This window comes from Curcuma longa, chromosome 8 (genome assembly GCF_044706935.1).
Source record: "Curcuma longa cultivar G26 ecotype Majalengka, Jawa Barat chromosome 8, ITB_CL_G26_1.1, whole genome shotgun sequence".
Classification (NCBI taxonomy): Eukaryota; Viridiplantae; Streptophyta; class Magnoliopsida; order Zingiberales; family Zingiberaceae; genus Curcuma; species Curcuma longa.
Window position 1 is genome coordinate 14,487,431 of NC_133868.1, and position 18,384 is coordinate 14,505,814.

The 18,384-nt window shown below is 41.1% G+C and overlaps 1 protein-coding gene across 1 annotated transcript; it reads left to right on the plus strand.

The window, feature by feature from the left end:
* Positions 1-3,313, plus strand: LOC141834175 (F-box protein At4g35930-like). The gene is made up of 6 exons (XM_074721625.1): positions 1-76; positions 173-243; positions 1,211-1,624; positions 1,734-1,808; positions 2,712-2,821; positions 2,908-3,313. The coding sequence occupies exons 3-6, from the start codon at positions 1,268-1,270 to the stop codon at positions 3,164-3,166; spliced, it is 801 nt and encodes a 266-aa protein (XP_074577726.1). The 5' UTR covers positions 1-76; positions 173-243; positions 1,211-1,267; the 3' UTR covers positions 3,167-3,313.
* Positions 3,314-18,384: the final 15,071 nt, after the last annotated feature.

Genomic DNA, 18,384 nt, shown 5'->3' on the forward strand with positions numbered 1-18,384 from the left:
CTTCCTTTGGCTTGCTACTGCTTTGTCGTGTTGGTTCGGATTTAGGGTCTCGGGATTTGATTTCTCGCAGACCAAGGTTGTGTTGTGTGGCATTTCGGCTGTGTTGCTTCACTTTCTCCCATTTTTCTCTTTCGATTTCTTTGTTGATATTGATTTTTGTCAGCTTTAACAGGAGTTGCCAGCTCTTGATGTTTTTAGTTGCAGGTGAAGGAGGCTGGATTTGTGCTAAAGCTATTTCTCATTGTAAGCCATTTCGTTGATTTCTCTGTTCAAGATCGCATTTAAGCAGTCGTTCTGGTATTACCTGTCTTTATTTATTTATTTTTTGATTCAAGCGTTTCGTGGTTTAGAAAATGCAGAATCACATGAAAAATGTAATTCTGACCAGGGTTGTTGTAGCTAGTGCAACTTGTTTACGTTTCGTAGATGTTGAAGGTTTTTTTTTTTTGGTAGATCCACATACGGGAGGGATTTGAATATGGAGTACTTGTTGCCAAATAGGGAAATGGTTATTGGTTTTATTTAAATCTATTATATTTTCTGCATGAAATTTATTGTTACACGCAGTTTCATGCGTATTGATTTGATCATAATATACAGATCCCAGATGCGTAGATGCATATGGTGTTATTATTTACAAAATAGTTAGCATTAACTAATATTCATGCAAAGAAAGTGATTGAAAAAGTTGTATACAGTTTGTAATACATATCAATAAAAACGGCATGTGATACTTTTGCCAATATTTATTCTAGTATGAAATAGTTATTTCTTTTTTATTTATTGGATTGATAAGTCAAAAAATCTCTTCGTTAGTGATATATTAGATTAGTCTTTTGATAAAGGGACTAGTATTGAACTGTATTTTAAACATATGCACCAGTTGATTGTAAGGAAGCAACAGTGTTGAACAATTGGTTATGTAGGAAGCTCAAGCCCACTGCTTTGTCTTCATTTTGGTGATGTAGTAATTTTAGTTTGTTCAGTTATACTGCTTGATTTTAGTTTTAGCCACTGTAGATTTGATTTGCTGCTATGAAGAAACATGATATCGTTGGTTGGTTTTAAGTTACTTTCTTACCTATTCCAAATTCTTATGATATTCTACTATATCATAAATTCATTATAGAACTCTTTACTTGTCATTCTTGACCATCCTATCTGCTTCTATGTGTTTGTGTTTGAATACTATCCTCTTTCAAATCTTTAGGAATCACGGAAGTCAGTAGCAGCAGGTGAAGCATACTTACATTTCTAAGTTAGGTTTATGAGTTTGGAACCTATGACGTTCAAGCAAATGCAGAAAGTGAAGAAAAACAAAAACAAGTACCTAAAACCCGGCGCACTTGCACAAATGCGTCACAGAAGGATGTCAAACAAATTGTGCACTGTTATAGGAAAGAAAAGGATAGTATTGGAGACTGAGATGGCAAAGATTAGTCTGCTGAATCAGGCTGATGTTACTCAAGGTGATACACCAATGACCTCTCCAAACAGAATTCCACCTCAGCCTAATATTGTAGATGAGGTTAAACAGCAGAAACTTCCAGCAACACCTAAAACACCACAAAGTGTTGAATTTGACAGCCAATCAAGACTTGAATCTCTTCCCATGGATATCCTGGTATGTCACCAACGTGGGAGCTTTTTCCTATGACATGTTATACTTTGGTCCAAAGGTTTATGGTTTTTATTTCATAAGTAATCACATTTTTCTTATTTTCTGTATAAAGATCAAAATCCTCTGCCACTTGCATCATGATCAGTTAAGAGCTGTTTTCCATGTTTCCCACCGAATTCGAGCAGCTGTAAGTGTATTATTGTTCTTTGTATAACTGTTTAATTATGCTGTCACAATAGCAATTGATAGAAATATATGGAAAATTGATGTTAAGAATTCATTTTTTTCAATGAGTTCTATGGCATGGCAAGATTTAAATGTCTCGTTTTGATGTAGGAGCTGTTGTAATTTTGGTAATAATGGTTTACTCATGCTTTGTGATGCTGCATATCCTTGATCTTTGTTACAAGTAATATATGACATTTATTTATCTATTTTTTATCTGAAGTAGGGCAATGATCTAATGACATTTTTTTGAGAATTCAATTCTGAACCACAAGCCCTGATTTCTAGGAGATTTCACCACAATATAGCTGTGCTATTTTAATAAATAAGCAAGCTTCTAACTTTGGAAGTAGGCATTTGCCATGTTCACGTCTTTAGTGATCCCAAATTAGCAATAACATTTTGATCTTCAATGCACATGGGTTAATTTTACTTTTTTAAAAACAATTATCTAATAATTCTCATGCATATAGAAGTAGAAATATCTATAAATTATTATCTAATAAAAACAATTATCTAGTAACAAAGGCCCTTTAACTAACACATAACCTGATTATTTTGTCCTTTGCGTCGTGACTTTTGTGTTTATGCATATAACTTGTCTTCCTTAAATATGTACTTTAGATGCTTATCTATATTGTGCCCTGAGTAGAAAATTCCCTCAAATTGACCAATATTAACATGTGTCCTAGAAAAAGAATCTAGTAATGAGTTACCTGCCTTTGTTCAACATCAAATTTCTCAATGTCTGAAATCTTCATTGTCTTGTTGTTGTTTTTATTTCAAAAGTGGATCCAAGGCCCAACCAAAATGCTCTATTTCTATTCATTATTCTCTTTCACCTTATGTCTGCTCCATATAACAGGTTATCGCGGCCAGACAGTATCATTTCAATTACACTACTCCAGACAGATCACGGCAAGAAATCCTCAACACCAAGACTCCAGTGCCAACTGAACATTGGCCTTTTGTAAAGTGCATATTCTTGATCACATATCTTGTGATTATGCTTTTTAACTCACTTGCAATAATTTTCAACCCACCACCCTGTACATTTGCAGCAAGGCAGAAGGAAAACGGATTTGGGGATCTATCCCACATACACCAAAGGCTCCAAAGCATGGTGGTCCCCGCTCTCGCCTTCACTTGCTTGACATAAAGCAGATTGCAGCTGTTCTATTCCCAGATTCAGCATTACCTCAACCAAACATATTGCCACCAGGCTTGCCAAAGCCCATTCTCAAGCCTGTATCTTCTACAAGGGTTCTGTTCTATGAAGATGAGCTCTGTCAGGCAGTAGCTCAGAATAAGCTTCGCTGAGCCACCAGCTTCCAAGTTCTTGGCCATTCTGCATGATTCAATCCATCTGTTACTGTTATGTACATGTCTTTTTGTTTTTCAAATGCAGTAGCTTGGTTTTGCAGTCCGTCTTTAAAGGTCAGAATCTAGCAACCTGAACCTGGTTATAAGTCCTTTACATGTTCTATGTATAGTTTCCTCATATATAGTGTATGTTAGCTCAGATATAAATATCTTTTATAAAGTTCTACTTGTTGGCATCGGTGTCAGTTAGAGGCGGGGGTCAATAATTCTTTTTGCATTGATGGATTGCGTAGTGAAATTTTGAAATACAATTGATAATATAATATAAATATGGTCGGTTTACTTAGTTCATAATCTTTTAAGATTGTTATATTCAAAATTTAATCTTAGTGAATTATTATTATTAATCTTCTTTTCTCAAATATGTGAAGTTCTTATAATTTGTTTCTTACAAATAATATAATAAGAATTCAAAATATAATTATAAATAAAAGTGAAATAATTTTATTAGTGAAAATTTTACTTTGGATGTTAATTTTATTATTGTTTTGGATTGCTTTTTTTATAGTAGAAAATATAGCAATATTTCATTTTCAAACTATTAAGAATCAATTTTTTCAAACTTTTTTAAAATCTTTTTTTATAAGATTGCTATCAAGTTGATTTTTAGCTATCAGTTGATTGTTGTATTTCATAAGTTGACTATTGATTGTTGTAGAGGTTTGATTGTTGAACGGTTATTGAATTTTGATCTGTGTTTGATATTTGAACATCAATCGATTGCTAATTTGTATCAATCGAATGTTATCTTAACAATCAAATTTTACAATTGAGTTTCAAATCTTCTATAACAGCAAGTCATAGTAGTCGATTGATCATGAACAATTGAGTTGAACAATGTAGTTTCAAACTTTTTATTTATTGTTATAGTTTCATTAATTGATTGTTAAACTCTAATAGTCAATTGATGTGCTTAATAGTCAATCGATCAAGATCATCAATTGATTCATTGTGTAGCAAATCCTTTTTAATCCTTTAAATTTTGAATTCAGAATTTAAGATTTATCAATCAATTGTTACACTTAACAATCGATGGATATTGTTGTTTCAATCTTTCCAAAGCGGAAATCTCGTCTTGTCTAATATCCAATTGATTTCAACCTACTATGACTTTTTTGATTTAGTATTCGATCAATTTTGACCCTTTGAGATTTTTCGTTATCTAATATCTAGTCAACCTTGATTTGTTGAGATTTCATATGTTTAGCATCCAGTCTTCTTTGATCTACAAGGACTTCTATTCTAAACATTCGATTTTTCTTGATCTATTTAGATTTCTGCTCTCACTTAACATCTCGTTTTTCATGACCTGCTAGAACTTTTTATAGTTGTCTAACATTCAGTCATCCCTTATCTGTTAGGGCTTTTATCCATATGTTAAGTGTTTGATCTTTTATGATTCATTTGAACTTCATCCATCTCGTCATACAAAGTGTCTGGTCAGTATTAACCAACTTCGATTTCGCTTTTTATGCTTAGTGTTCAGTCCTCCATGATCTATTTAGATTTCGCTTCTCATGCAAGTGTTCGGTTCTCCATTACCCATTTGAATTTTCTTTTTTATGTCAAGTATTCGATCCTCCATGATCCATTTGAATTTTTCCATCATCAAGTATCCGATCAATGTTGACCTTCTTAATGTCTCACTCAACCAATTATTATATTGTCAAACATTGAAACTTAATACGAGTTAGTTCAAGCTTGATCAATCAAGTTTAGTCAACCAAACTTATCAACTCGATCAATCTTTAACAGTTGTAACAGTTGCATCCATACTATCCTTCGTAATACGTTGTTTTTCTTCCTATACTTTTCTAAGTTGTGGTTGATTTGATTTTTTTTTGTATAGTTGCCTCCTTCTTGTAATTCTTCTAATGCCAAAAAATAACAATTCAGTAATACAAATAAAGAAATATATCCGAATTCTCGCAGCTAAAATATCAAAATAATGATGGAAGAAATAAATTAATAATTACTCAATTTGGATAAAAAGATATCTTCTTTTCATAATTATTTTATCTTTCATTTGACCAAAAGAGAAAACACATTGATATTTTATTTTATTTTTTTGATGAAGATAAATATATATATCATTAAAGTAAAATGCACAAGCATACAAAAGAACCAATGACTCTATCTCACATCATGTCCGACGAAATGTCAGATTTGAGTAAGCATCAATGGTGCATCATAGATGTGCTCACATGTGTACCAACACTATCTGTATATCTCACACATTATTTATCATGCAGGTGCAGCTGCAAGAGCCTCCATCCTGCCCATGTCCGCTGCGCCCCTCTGTCACTAAGGCGCTCCCATCAGGTGTCAAGCGCCACCATCACCGCCAGATGGACTTCCCATCATTTGTCATCATCCCATCGCAAGCCACCAGCATCTGAAGACACAAGCGTCGCCAAGGGAAACATCACGGTACCCATCGGCAGCCCATCACATGCCACCAGCATCAGGTGTCACAAGCTCCGCCAAGGGAATGCCATAGTACTCATCAGCATCCCATCGTATGCTACCAGCATCAGATGACACAAGCATCGCCAAGGGAGCTTCACAGTACCCATCAGCATCCCATCACATGTCACCGTCGTCAACCGTCAGCAGCATCTCCCGAAGGTTGCCTCGTCCTCCTCTACAGGTCGCCACATGCCGCCTCATCCTCCTCCCGAACGTCGCATGTTGCCTCCTCCTCTACCAGCCCGCCCATGTTGCCAACCATCATCAATGTCCCCTACAACCACCATGCTCACCCACCTCCAACAAAACCTTGCACACTTTTAGCAAGTGGCCAGCTATGAACGGATTTGATGTGTCTTTACCGTAACCGTTACTACGAACTAGATGAGCCAAGTCGGAGGGCTCATTCACTCTCTTAGGCTTTTTGGCAAAGCTTCAGCCATCAATGGATTTGGAGCGTCTTTACCATGAGCCGTTTGTTGTGGATTAGATGGATCATTCAAGATAGATCCATTCACCATTTTTGTATGACTATGCATGTATGATCATGAATGAGAGATATGTATGTATGTAATGTAATGCTCTATGGAAGAAATAAATACATAGGACAAGTAATGTATGTGTGAATGTGACTATGTACATGTGTATGTGTGGGTGCATGATGTGACTCGCTACCTCTACCACTATTGATCTCCAATGCATGAGTGAGGTTAGCGAGAATGTATGCATACATAAGTAGCCCAAAAAATGCAAACGCTCCGGTGGATGCTACCCTTGTCGTAGCTCTCAATTTGTGTAGACGCCAAGTGACCTGTAGACGTGCGTCTGAACCCTCCGAAACAGCGTCTCCTCATCCAGTCGTCTCCCCTCATGCACACAGGCATTCCTAGCACGCTAGAGATGGTGCACTAGGGTTGCCATGGCCACATGCCTCGCTGAGGATGCAATGGAGATCCTCCTGTACAACCATCTGAATGTGTGTAGCATGCTCTAATATGTGGTCATCGTCGGTCTCATCTGTAGTCATTCTCGGGTCCTCCCCCATAGTCGGTCTGTGATGTCACACTGAAAGAAGAGGTGCTCCAACGTCTCCTCTACCTAGTGACAAAAGGTGCACTGACGATCAGGTAGGTAGTTCTGCCTAGCCCTCACCGGTAGGCGCCCTCGTGCCAAGAGCCATAGGGTGAATGCATGGCTCGGTTGAATGAAAGATTGTCAGACTGTTTGCACCCAAGGCTGAAGAGGTCGGGTACCTCGAAAGTGATCATATGCCCGTGCAACGCCCCTAGGCTGCTGAAACCAATCTGCCAGTAACTGCTCTGCTGCCGCTGGACTGCCTGTGTCATAGGAATGTTGTCGCGTATGTAAAGCAGCTGCTTGATGAGCGGTGAGTCACTATGTCGAACTGTCCATCCCGTATCCCTGTCCGCTGCAGATACGTGTGATGAACCCACTGGATCCAAAGTGTGTCCTGCTTGTCCTGGATACGCCACAGAACCTTTACCAGTAAGGCACGATTTCATGTGCTTAAGTTCCTCAAGCCAAGACCACCCTCCCTCCTCGACCGGCATAACTCAGCCCATGCAATCAACGGACGCGATGTGGTCAACATAAATGATCTGCAGATCTCATAAATACGATTAATAACTCCACTGGATATTGGCAGTACGAACATCCAATAGCACTCCATCTCCTGAAGAACTAAAGCCACCAGCTAGGCCTTCCCTGTATAAGACAATGTCGCCTTAGGCCAGGAAGTAACTCGCCTAGTCAAAGCATCCAGAAGTGTAGTATAGTCAAAAAATCGTAGCTTCTGAGAGGCGATGGGGATCCCCAAATATCTAAAAGGCATCTTCCCCAGTTGAAAACTAGTGATTTGTAGTAGCTGTTGTTTAATGGTCTCATCAATCTCCGCCATGTAGATGCTCGATTTGGCCAGGTTAGCCGTGAGGCCGACCATCTGGGCAAATCACTGTAAGCACTCGACTAATTGAGTACGATACATCCCCTTGAGAAAACAACAACAGATCATCGGCATACATCAAGTGTCCTATCCGTAGACTCTTACATATGGGGTGAAAGTGAAAATCAGATCTGACAGTGCAGTGCGCTAGTGAGCACGACAAATACTCCATGCAAAGCCCAAATAGATATGGAGAGAGGGGATCCCCCTATCGAAGTCCTCGACCACCTCAAAAAAATTCATACGTGCTGCCATTAATCACTATAGAGAACGACGTTGTGGTGACGCATTCTCTGATCCATGTAATAAATGTGGCAGGAAACTGAAGGGTAGTGAGCATCCTCTAGAAATCCCAATGGACAGAGTCAAAGGCCTTTTGCAGGTCTACCTTGAGTGTACAACGTGGTGAAATGCGCTTCCTCGTGTATCACCGAAATAACTCCTGTGCAAGGTAGATGTTATATGAGATGGCATGACCTTTAACAAAAGCTGTCTGAGCAGGGTGCAGGAAATGATCAGATATATCAGCTAGTCTACTAGCAAGAAGCTTTGAGATCACCTTATAGAAAACTGTGCAGCAGGAGATAGGTCTATATTCGGTCACTGTGGTAGCATGGGCTGTCTTAGGCACCAAAGCAATGAGTATGTGGTTCTAAGACCTGAGTAGTCTGCCATTAGTGAAAAACTCACGTATGACTGCAATGAAATCTTCTTTGATGATGCCCCAAGCTTGCTTGAAAATTTTAGAGTTGTACCCGTCTGGCCCTGGTGCTTTGAGATCTCCAATATCAAACAAATCTCTCCTGATCTCCTCCTTTGATGGTGGCCTGATGAGGCTGGTCTGCTGCTCACTAGTAAGTACTCTGCCAAATTGTATGCAATCTGACAGAAAATCAGAGTGGTTCACCTGGTGTTAGTGAAAGCCCTAGAGCCAATCATATGATGATTGTTGTATGGACTCATTGTATCATATTTCTATTTATAAAGACATATTTATGGTTATTATACTTACTTTTATTAGTGTCATATAACTAAGTATAATAATATCCTTGAGTAGATGGTTCGTATCTATATCAATCGATTGGTTGAATCGATAGTGAGATGATATAGAGAACACTACTCTAAATGATTCCTAGTCAAGTATTAACATTTAAGGACAATGTTAATGCGATGAGACTAGTATGTAGGTCAACATGATGACTTGATCTCACAAGTTATGGATATGAGATATCAAGTTGACACATGGGTATGCATTGGAGAATGTATACTGAATGACCCGCTATGAGAAAGTATCATGGATCGTTATATGAGTGTCATATACTTTCTCATGTGGCTATTGGTATGACTATTAGTCCTTAGACCTGAAGTCACCATGGTTCCCAACATAAGGAGTTGCATACTTTGGCTTCGTCAAACGTCACCCGTAACTGGGTGGACTATAAAGGCGATTACTGGGTGTGTAACAAATTATGTAGTGGGATGTGAGTGATGTAGATGGGATCTATCCCTCCCATATAACGGGAGTGATATCATAGTTCTTGATAGAGTTAGACCACTAAAGTGCATGACCATGCCCAAATGAGTCAACATGTGATGTTGAGCTCTTTTGATTGTAGTGAGTCTACTTGGAGTTCAAGACATAGATTGATTAGAGGATGACACGGTCTATGCCTCGGTTTAATCAATCATGATATCATGGATAGAAGGACATTGTCACATATTGTGAAGAGTCACAATTAGTAGTCACAATGGTGATGTTGGATCTCAACATTCTTGTAACTTGGGTAGTAGTGATGTGTTGCTAGATACCGCTCACTACTTATGTTTCTAAATCGGTTTAGAAGCATTGCCAACGTTACAAGAACCTATAGGGTCACACACAAAGGATAATTAGGTGGAGATTAGGTTCATATGATGAACCAAGAGGTTTAGATTCATGTGATGAATCAAGTTGGGTTAAGTGTAATCCAAACTAGACTAGTGGAGTTGATTTGATCAACTTTGGGAGATTAGAAGTCAAGTTTGACTTGACTTGAGAAGGAGAATTTTGGGAGTCAAGTTTGACTTGACTTTGTGCCATGTCATCATCCATGTTGACTTGACTTATGCCACCTCATGGTCAACGCTTGACTTGACCATTTGATTTTGCTGTGAGGTGGCATAAGAGGTGACCAATGGTGATGCTCCACATCATCATGGATGCCACATCATGGGGGTTACAATGTGAGTTTGTAACCTAAGGCTTGAATGACTTTAATGAGATTTAATTAGCCTTAAAATGCATGGATGTGACATGTCACAAGATGACAAATAGTGTGGTTTTTCATTCAACGTTGAGCACACTTTTATTCTCCCTCTTCTTGAGTTTTCTCCTCTCCTTCTCCTCTCCTCCATTGCCAAAACCTTCTTGAGTGCTAGCACACTTGTGGTTTTGGTTCTCCACAATTTTGTCCGTGTGGATACTTGTTGAGGAGCGGCACTTGACGCTCTCGAGATCCGGCCATCTTTTGGACGAGCGGGATACGCGAAGGGCACGCATCGAGGGTAAAGGTCCTTAAACATCGTAGATCTAGAGTAGATCTAGGAGTAGAAATGTGTATGTAATTTTTATTATTTTTGCACGGATCCGGTGGCATGGGTTTCGGGGTTTTCGCAACGTAAAAAGTGATTTTTACGGCCCGAAAAACCCAACACCTGGACCCTCAACTGAGCCTGAAAATGTCTCACAAACTCCTATGCAATATCCTCCTGATCTATGATGATGCTGCCCCCATGCTATGCTACTGCCACTATTTCTCTTCTCTTATTGTTTCTCTTAACCAAAGAGTGAAAAAAGAAGTGTTCTGGTCAACCTTCTTGAAATAAGTATGCTTGGCACGCTGTTGGTAGAAAAGATATTCTGCTTGCTTGAGTCTATCTGCTACTTTCCTCGCCGCCTTGTACTCCTCATCCGCCTGTCCCTAATCGAGGATTCACTGTTGGACCTCCTCTAGATGAATCTGTGCATGTCTGACCCTCTCTTGAATGTGCTGAAAATTCTGATGGTTGAGTTACTTGAGTGGATGTTTCAGATGATGTAGTTTTTCCATGAGTTTGTATTGGGTTGTCCCAGTCTCAATCCCTGCATCTGTGTGCTCCCAAAAGTCCTATACAATCTGGAGGAAATTCGGATGGCTAGTTCACATGTTGAAAAATTTGAACGGCTTAGGCTTCCTTCTACCAACATCCATAATAGAGACTGTGTAGATAGCATGATCGGAGAAAATTCCTGGGGGATGGAACTCTGCATAACTGCTCCTGTCCTGACCTAACCATAAGACATTAATCATGGTTCGATCTAACTTGCATACTACCTTTTCATTCGTCCATGTAAACTGACACCCAATAGAATGCAAATCCTGCACACTTGCAGTGGAAACAAAATATTGAAAATCTGCTGTGGCATATGTAGTCACATCAAGGTCGCTCCGCTTATCTGTTGAGGAGAGAGGGGAGTTAAAATCCCCTACCAGTAGCCAGGGCAAGCCCATGCCCTCTAAGATGCGTTGTAGCCCCTCCTACAATCGACGTCGACTCGTGATTGTGAGCTGCCCATATACGAAGGTCACTATATAAGAGGTCTGAATTCTCGTTGTATTGTCGTCTAAAATGAGCATATCAATTTAATTAATATCAAATTTCCTAAATAAAGCAGTATAAGGTAACTCGAGTCGTCTCCCAATGATTGTAGCCAGTGTACGGTAATCCTAGTGGTTATTAGATAATTGGAGATTTGGATTTTCTATTTGGATTGGACGGGGTATATTAAGTTCTAAATCTAAATAATGAAAAGAATACTAAACATTGTAAACAAAATTGCTAATATGAAAGTACTATGAATAAATTGCATCAACAAAGTAAAGAAGTGCATCAACAAAGTAAATAAGTGCAAGCTAGTGACAATCAACATCTAAAACTGTAAGGAAAAATTATACAAATATTTGACATGCAAAATCAAATCTATACTCAGAAATGTAAAGTAGAATAAATTTAGTGAATCTCCCTATGTCCCTAGCCGGATGTGGATGCGAAGCGAAGCTCAACGGAAGATGCAGGGAAGGAAGGAATTTCCAACTTTGATACAATCTCCGTAGATGATGCGGCTGGTGGAGAAGGGAATCCCCTTGATTCCTTGGTGGATGGAAGATGACTGGATGGAAGAAGGGAATCCCCTTAACTTCCTTCTAATGATGGCAGTCGTGAAGGTGAGCCCAAAGGGAAGAATGAGTCACTCCAAGCAATGTCAAGCTATTTTCTCCTCAACTCAACCCAAGTTGCCCCATGACCCTCTTGAACTTGGCCCAATTTCATGGTCCTTTAGGTGTCCTATAAAAATACATAGAAAATGTTAGATTCAACCCAAAATTTGTAAGAATAATCAATATAGTCCAAAATAAGTTCTTGCTCATAAAATGTATTAATACTCAATAGTTACACAACAAAATGATCAAAACATCAAGTATTAGGGTCAAAATAAACTATAAAAATGAGTGTTGTCAAGGTCCCTGTAACCTGGTGCTTTATAAGTGTGTGAATGTATTGCTCCGTCCAATCCTAGATCTCTAATGTAATGACTTTGCCATCCCAAAAAAGTAACATTCTGCTCTTACCAATATCTCTCACACGGTGATCACTATGCCACATCTGAAATCTGAATGTTTTAAGAGTGTGGTAGTACTCTGCAGTTAGCTTGGCTTCGATAATGCAAAGTGCACTCAATCTTTCTCTCAAGAGGAGATCCACAACCTTCTTCTGTTTGAGGCCTTTGTTGAGGCCTCGTATGTTCCATGCACCAATCTTCATGTGGGCAGAGCCCTCCGAGCAATAGCTTTTGTCTTCCTCTCTTGTTGCCCTCTCCTATCATGTGTTAGATCACCCTTGTGATGTCTTAGGGATGTACCGTCTCCGGATTGTAACCCGCTGCTCATCTTTAGTTCTCCACTGCATGTATCATGAGCTAGTCCATGAGTCCCTATGGGCCATTTGGAAGTTGCAAGTCCCACTATTATGGGTTTGGACTGTGCAGGGTCTTCATACAAAAGGCCAACTTCATCTTCACTGTTGTTAGGCTGTGATGGTTCCTCAATTGGTGATGTTATACCTTGCATAGAAAGCCCACCCGAGAGCTTGTTGGTATGTGAATGCCCATGTTGTTGTTGTGCAATTGACCTGTTTCCTACTAATCCTAGCTATGCTGGTGGGACAGTGGCTGTGCTACTGATGGAAATAGGAATGTTGCTTGGTTCTGTTGATCCAGAAGCCCAGATTTTCCCTTGATTGGAAGATCTAGCCCGAGTTTGAACTCTTGTGACAATGGAAGTTGGTTTGTCTGTCTGCTGATGGTGATTTCTAGTCTCAATTTCTCCTTCCTTCAATTTTATATTGATTACAAAACCTTGTTGTAAAGAAGGGGCCGATCTTGAGCATGAAGGGAGAGAAGTGTCATGGAGGTTGGCCAGAGCTCTCCTTCTAACTCTTGCTTGAGTCTGGACTTTAGCAAAGCTGTCTTCCAAGGCTTTCCCTATTGGTATGGCTGCTGAGAGTTTGTCAGCCCTTCTTCAAGTCCTTGGTATCAGGTGGTGTTTCAGTTTGGTGCTTGGCTTTGGTTGATCAGATCTTACAGCCTCTGCTAATCTGTATCTCTATCTGATCCATAGGTTGAATTTGAAGTGCAACTCATCGAATTGTTGGATTGATCAGAATCTTCAAAAATTTCAATAGCAGTGGTTGTATCAGAATGGGCTTGTTGATCCTCTCTAATTGGGGCTGAACTTTCCAATACTAAAAAGTGAGTTTCACTGTGATTAATGTTCTAATGTTGCTGATCTTTGGTTCTCAAAGGGGGGTTCTCAGACTGCAAAGGTTGTTCTAATGACTGTGTTAGAATGGAGTCATGTTTCCCATGCTGCTGTTATGCCATGGAAGTAGTCAGGAATGTATCATTCGTGCTAGGGATACCTCTTATCAGTCTGGCCTAAGCTTTCCAACTAGTCCTTTCTCTAGTCTGTACATTATCAGAGATGTCATCCTTGGTTGATTTGGTTGGTGTGGCTGCTGTAACACCAACCAAATAAGCCCTCCTGCAAAATTTGAGGTGGACTAGTTGCTGCTTGTTACCTACATGTGTCTTGTTTGCCTCAGTGCCCTCCGATTGATATGTGTCTCCATCTGAGCTAGAAGTTGAATTTGAATGGTAGTTCATATCAGTGTTAGAGTGAGCAGAAGGTGCAGAAACTTCCTTATTAGAGGCTGGCTCAAAATGTGGAAGTTGCTTCTCTACTGCAGGGGCTGAATTTTCCAAAACTGAGTGATGGCCTTCATTCTGTTGAAATTGGTCTGTGACTTCCTGAGAAGGGTTTCCAGGTTGCAATTGATGCTGGAATGGATGTTGTAGGGTGGAGGCTTGCTCCTCTTGCTGTTGCTGCTGTGCCACAGGAGTAGGCAGAAATGTGCTAGTCGTGCCAAAATTATCTCTTGTTAGTTGTACCATAGTGTCCAAATGTGATGTGTCATTGGTGCCAGTTCCCATTGATGACTCATTAGGGCAATGAATGGGTGGATGAGGTTCTAGTAGCTGTGTCAATTCAATTGAAACTGTCCCAATTGTGCTAGTAACTAAAAGTGTGTTGGGGGCCTGAAATTGCAGCTGGACTGAATCTGAATCTGAAAGTTTGGCATGGATCAGATGGCTAGCTGGGGCCTTCAGTGGAAACAACTCTAATCTATCTTGTTTCTGCCTTTGGGTGGTGCTAGTGCCCAGTTGTGTGTGTGTCAGAGGTGGCTAACTGAGCCTGCAGCCTCTGATACCTGCTTATTAAACTTGTTGGAGTTGCTGGTTGTTGTGCCTGTTCTTTCTAGCCAGTAATACAAACTGTTGCTGCCGCCTGAGTCCCTCCAACTGTCAGTAATGCTACTGGTTATGCTACTGTTGTATTCATTGGGGTGTTATGTGCCTTATTTGCCAATTGTGCATCCATGTAAGGTTCTGTTGTTTTCTTTTCATGCCGTGAGCTTAGTTCATGTGTGGCTGCTAATGACCTTGTGCCCTGAAATTGTGTGTAGTAATGCAGCTTTTAGACTCCAATGCTGATCCCTGATTACCCTGTGATCTCAGATTCAATAAGCTTCCACACTGTGCCATATCAAATTGGTGCAGATTTGTGGTCATCTGTTTGGGACCCGGTTGACTCTGTGTGGGCTGAGAAGACTTAGATTTAGGGTTGTTGAGGTGCCTAGTGCTTGTCCCCATGTGGGATTCACTATTGATCGTACTTATGCACAGTGTCTGTTCTTGATTTCTCTGGGTCTGGGATTAATTTTGAAACTGATTATCAAGTTGCAAATTGATGTTTAATTATGTCCGAATAGCTGATGGGAGTCTTCCAAATGCTACCCTCTTCCTTATAGACTGAGGTGTGTTCTTCAAAGGGGAGCAGGGCAAAGGATCGATGGCTGAGGGCAGCGTGCCATTTTCAGTATTACGTAACTGATTCTGCATGCCAGTTATATGTTTAGTATCCGCAGCTCGTGTGTCGCTAAACCTAGTTTTAGGTTGTGTTGATGATGATGATGCCTTCGCCTGGCCCTCAATGTCTGGATCAGTGCCGGTGATTGTGACACAGTTTGTCAGCCTTGACGCCAAATTTGAAAATTGGTCCTGCATGGTAGTAGGGTTATCAGAGGTCGTGCATTGCTTCTGTCCTTGCTTGATCAATCCGGTTGCTTGCGATGGGTTGTGACTGGCAATGGTTGGGTATTACTATCGCGAGAAGTGTTGGGTTGCAAGGGTGCAAACATAGTCTCACATCTAAAGTACATGAAAAAGATCATGGGGTTAAAAGGATGAAAAGTATCTCCATTGGTATGAGGCCTTTTGGGGAGAGCCAAAGAACAAAGCCATGAGGGCTTAGGCCCAAAGTGGACAATATCATACTATTGTGGAGATATTTTGATTTCATCGGTATTAACAAGTGGTATCAGAGCGTGACCGCTCTTCACCGGACTAACCGCCGGATGAGCCATGATCCAGATCTAACCATGTGGTTTAAACCTTAAACAAAGGAAGTGGGTACTCTCGTATCTGAATCAAGAGGACCAGACACCAACTGAGAAGTCTTAGTAGGTCAGGTGGACCGAGGGGCAAGTCCTAGTAGGTCAGGTGCATCAAGGGGCAAAAAGTAGCTGCGGCTAGGTGGGAAGTCCTAGTAGGTCGAGTGGACCGAGGGGCAAAAAGTCCTGGTAGGTCGAGGATTCAGACATCAAAAACGATGTTAAGGGAGACCTGTGGTCTTTTGTTTGAGGGGGGGATTGTTGAGTTGCAAGGGTGCAAACATAGTCCCACATCTAAAGTACATGGAAAAGATCATGGGATTAAAAGGATGGAAAGTATCTCCATTGGTATGAGGCCTTTTGGGGAGAGCCCAAGAACAAAGCCATGAGGGCTTAGGCCCAAAGTGGACAATATCATACTATTGTGGAGATATTTTGATTCCATCGGTACTAACAAGAAGTACTTCCAGGTCCCGACGCAGTCACCGGCGCTAAAGGTTGTCCTGGTGCTCAGCCACCTTTAGCTGGGCATTGCTGCTGGTAGTGTCCCAACTATCGGCAGGCTATACAGAGTCTCAGCACTGTTTCAAAATGGAGTGTTAAGGTAACCTCTCGGCCATCTGGTAGTGTGATAGGAATACTTGCCGGCGGTGCTTTAGTTATGTCAATCTCCACCAGCATCCGCGTGAAGTTAATCCGCTCTTCGCCTTGGTGAAATGATCTGTATATAGTGCCCGCCCAACAGCAGAGGTAATTTTGCTTAACCCCGAAGTGGACCAACAGTCAATAGGCAGACAATATATCTACATCCAAAGCGACAGTTGATCATGGATCACAGATTCAAAGGTGAAGCAGGCCGGCATTATCTTGAGATATAGGGGTAGTCGAATGCAATATAGGGTCCTCCTTTCAAAACCGTGTCGGAGCTCTGTTTGTCAGGGAATTTAAAAACTAGCCATGTGGAATCATGTGTAAGCATTTTGTGAGGTTTCCCCCACCTAGACGTTAGTGCAGTTACAGCTTTCCAACCAAGGAATTTGCCCAGAAATCACCCAACTAAACAATAGCCAATAGTGTCCTCAAGGGCCTCCTTATCCTCCACTGTGAGAGTGGTAGTATGACCAGTTGGCTCTAGAAATCATAGCACTGTGTCATCCATACAAATTTGATTTTGAGTGAAGAGCGTGGACCAGCGGCCCAGCATCCTTCACCGGTCATCTACCCTCCCAAGCCGGGGGGGGGGGGGGGGGGGGGGGGTATTTGTGGATGCAGTAGCTCTTTGCGGGTGCACCCTTGTGTCCATCATTGATGGGGGAGCAGAATGGTTGCTGAGTTCACGGCCATGTGTGTCACCTCCGTCCTTGGTCGTCGTCGTAGCCCTACTGGCTGTTTCTCGCCTCATCGTCGCATGTTGAGCCACCAAGCCCGTGTCAGATGGTAGCCCTACCCCAAAAGGTAGGGTCGTCCAGTGCCTGCCTCGTGGACGAGTTGTAGCGTTGCGAGCTAATCGGAGAAGATGGTGAACAACGCCAAATTCCTGATCGTCATCGTACGGTTGATAGCTCACGTTGACTAGGTGTGGCAATCGTGTCCGTGTGCCAAAGGTCAAAAGTCAAAGTAGCTGTGGGAGTCAAATTCACGCAACAGGGACTTCGTAAGTGGGATCCCTTCACGTAGGCTGATGACGGTAAGTTTAACAGGTTGCGGATCTCAATCTATCAACATTTCAAGATTGTGCACACCTGACCCGAAACCCGCTCAATTCAAATCGATCACCGTTTTTGTCTGTCTCGTGATTAGGGGGCCAGCTCAGCACGATGCTGCAAGGTGATTGGGATGTCCAAGTGTAATAGCTCCGCCCTCAAACGGCTCGAAGTCAGCGTTGTCAATGCCGCCACGCACCACTGGGGTTCATCTTCTCCGGGGCCAATCAGGGCTTTTTCTAGCAGGCCCTTCAATGAGATGGTGCTAGCCGGCTCCGACAAGCACCACAGTAGTTATCTCGTTTTACTGAAAGCCCCATGATGATCACGAGATACTCCGTTGCTCCGCTACCAACCGTTGTAACAACAATAATAAAACTAAAACTACGCACAGTTTCTCCAAAAAATCGCCGCCCGGTTCCAATATCCCTATGTGCCTACCGATGACTCCAAGAACTAGAAGAAACCTACCCCTCCCGTGTGGTCAGCCGACGCCCGTAACTAGCGGTATCTGTCACCCTCTCGGACAGAGGGGAAGGTGCACTTCCAGAACAGAGTCGTCCAGTACAGGCCAGCGTGTTTGTCGGGTAAGGGGAGGATTTGTCGATACAATTTAATGACATGGGTCCACTGAGATTTTTGAATGAATGGGCTAATTAGGTTCATGGATGATTGATTTGTTCTTGTGATTATATTCTTGGATACATTGATTCGATCTTAATTTATATATGGAGAATGATTTGTTCTTTATTCAGTAATTACAGTCTGAGAAAAGCCAACAAGCTTATTATTCTGTTTCTGTTTCGTATGAGCAATTGATCAAATGATATGCCTTGGATTATATAATTTTAAGAATTTGCTATTTGTAAGGGTTTATAAAAAATATGGCTTGTGTCATTTTAATCTTCTAAAAGCTTGAATAATAGATTTGA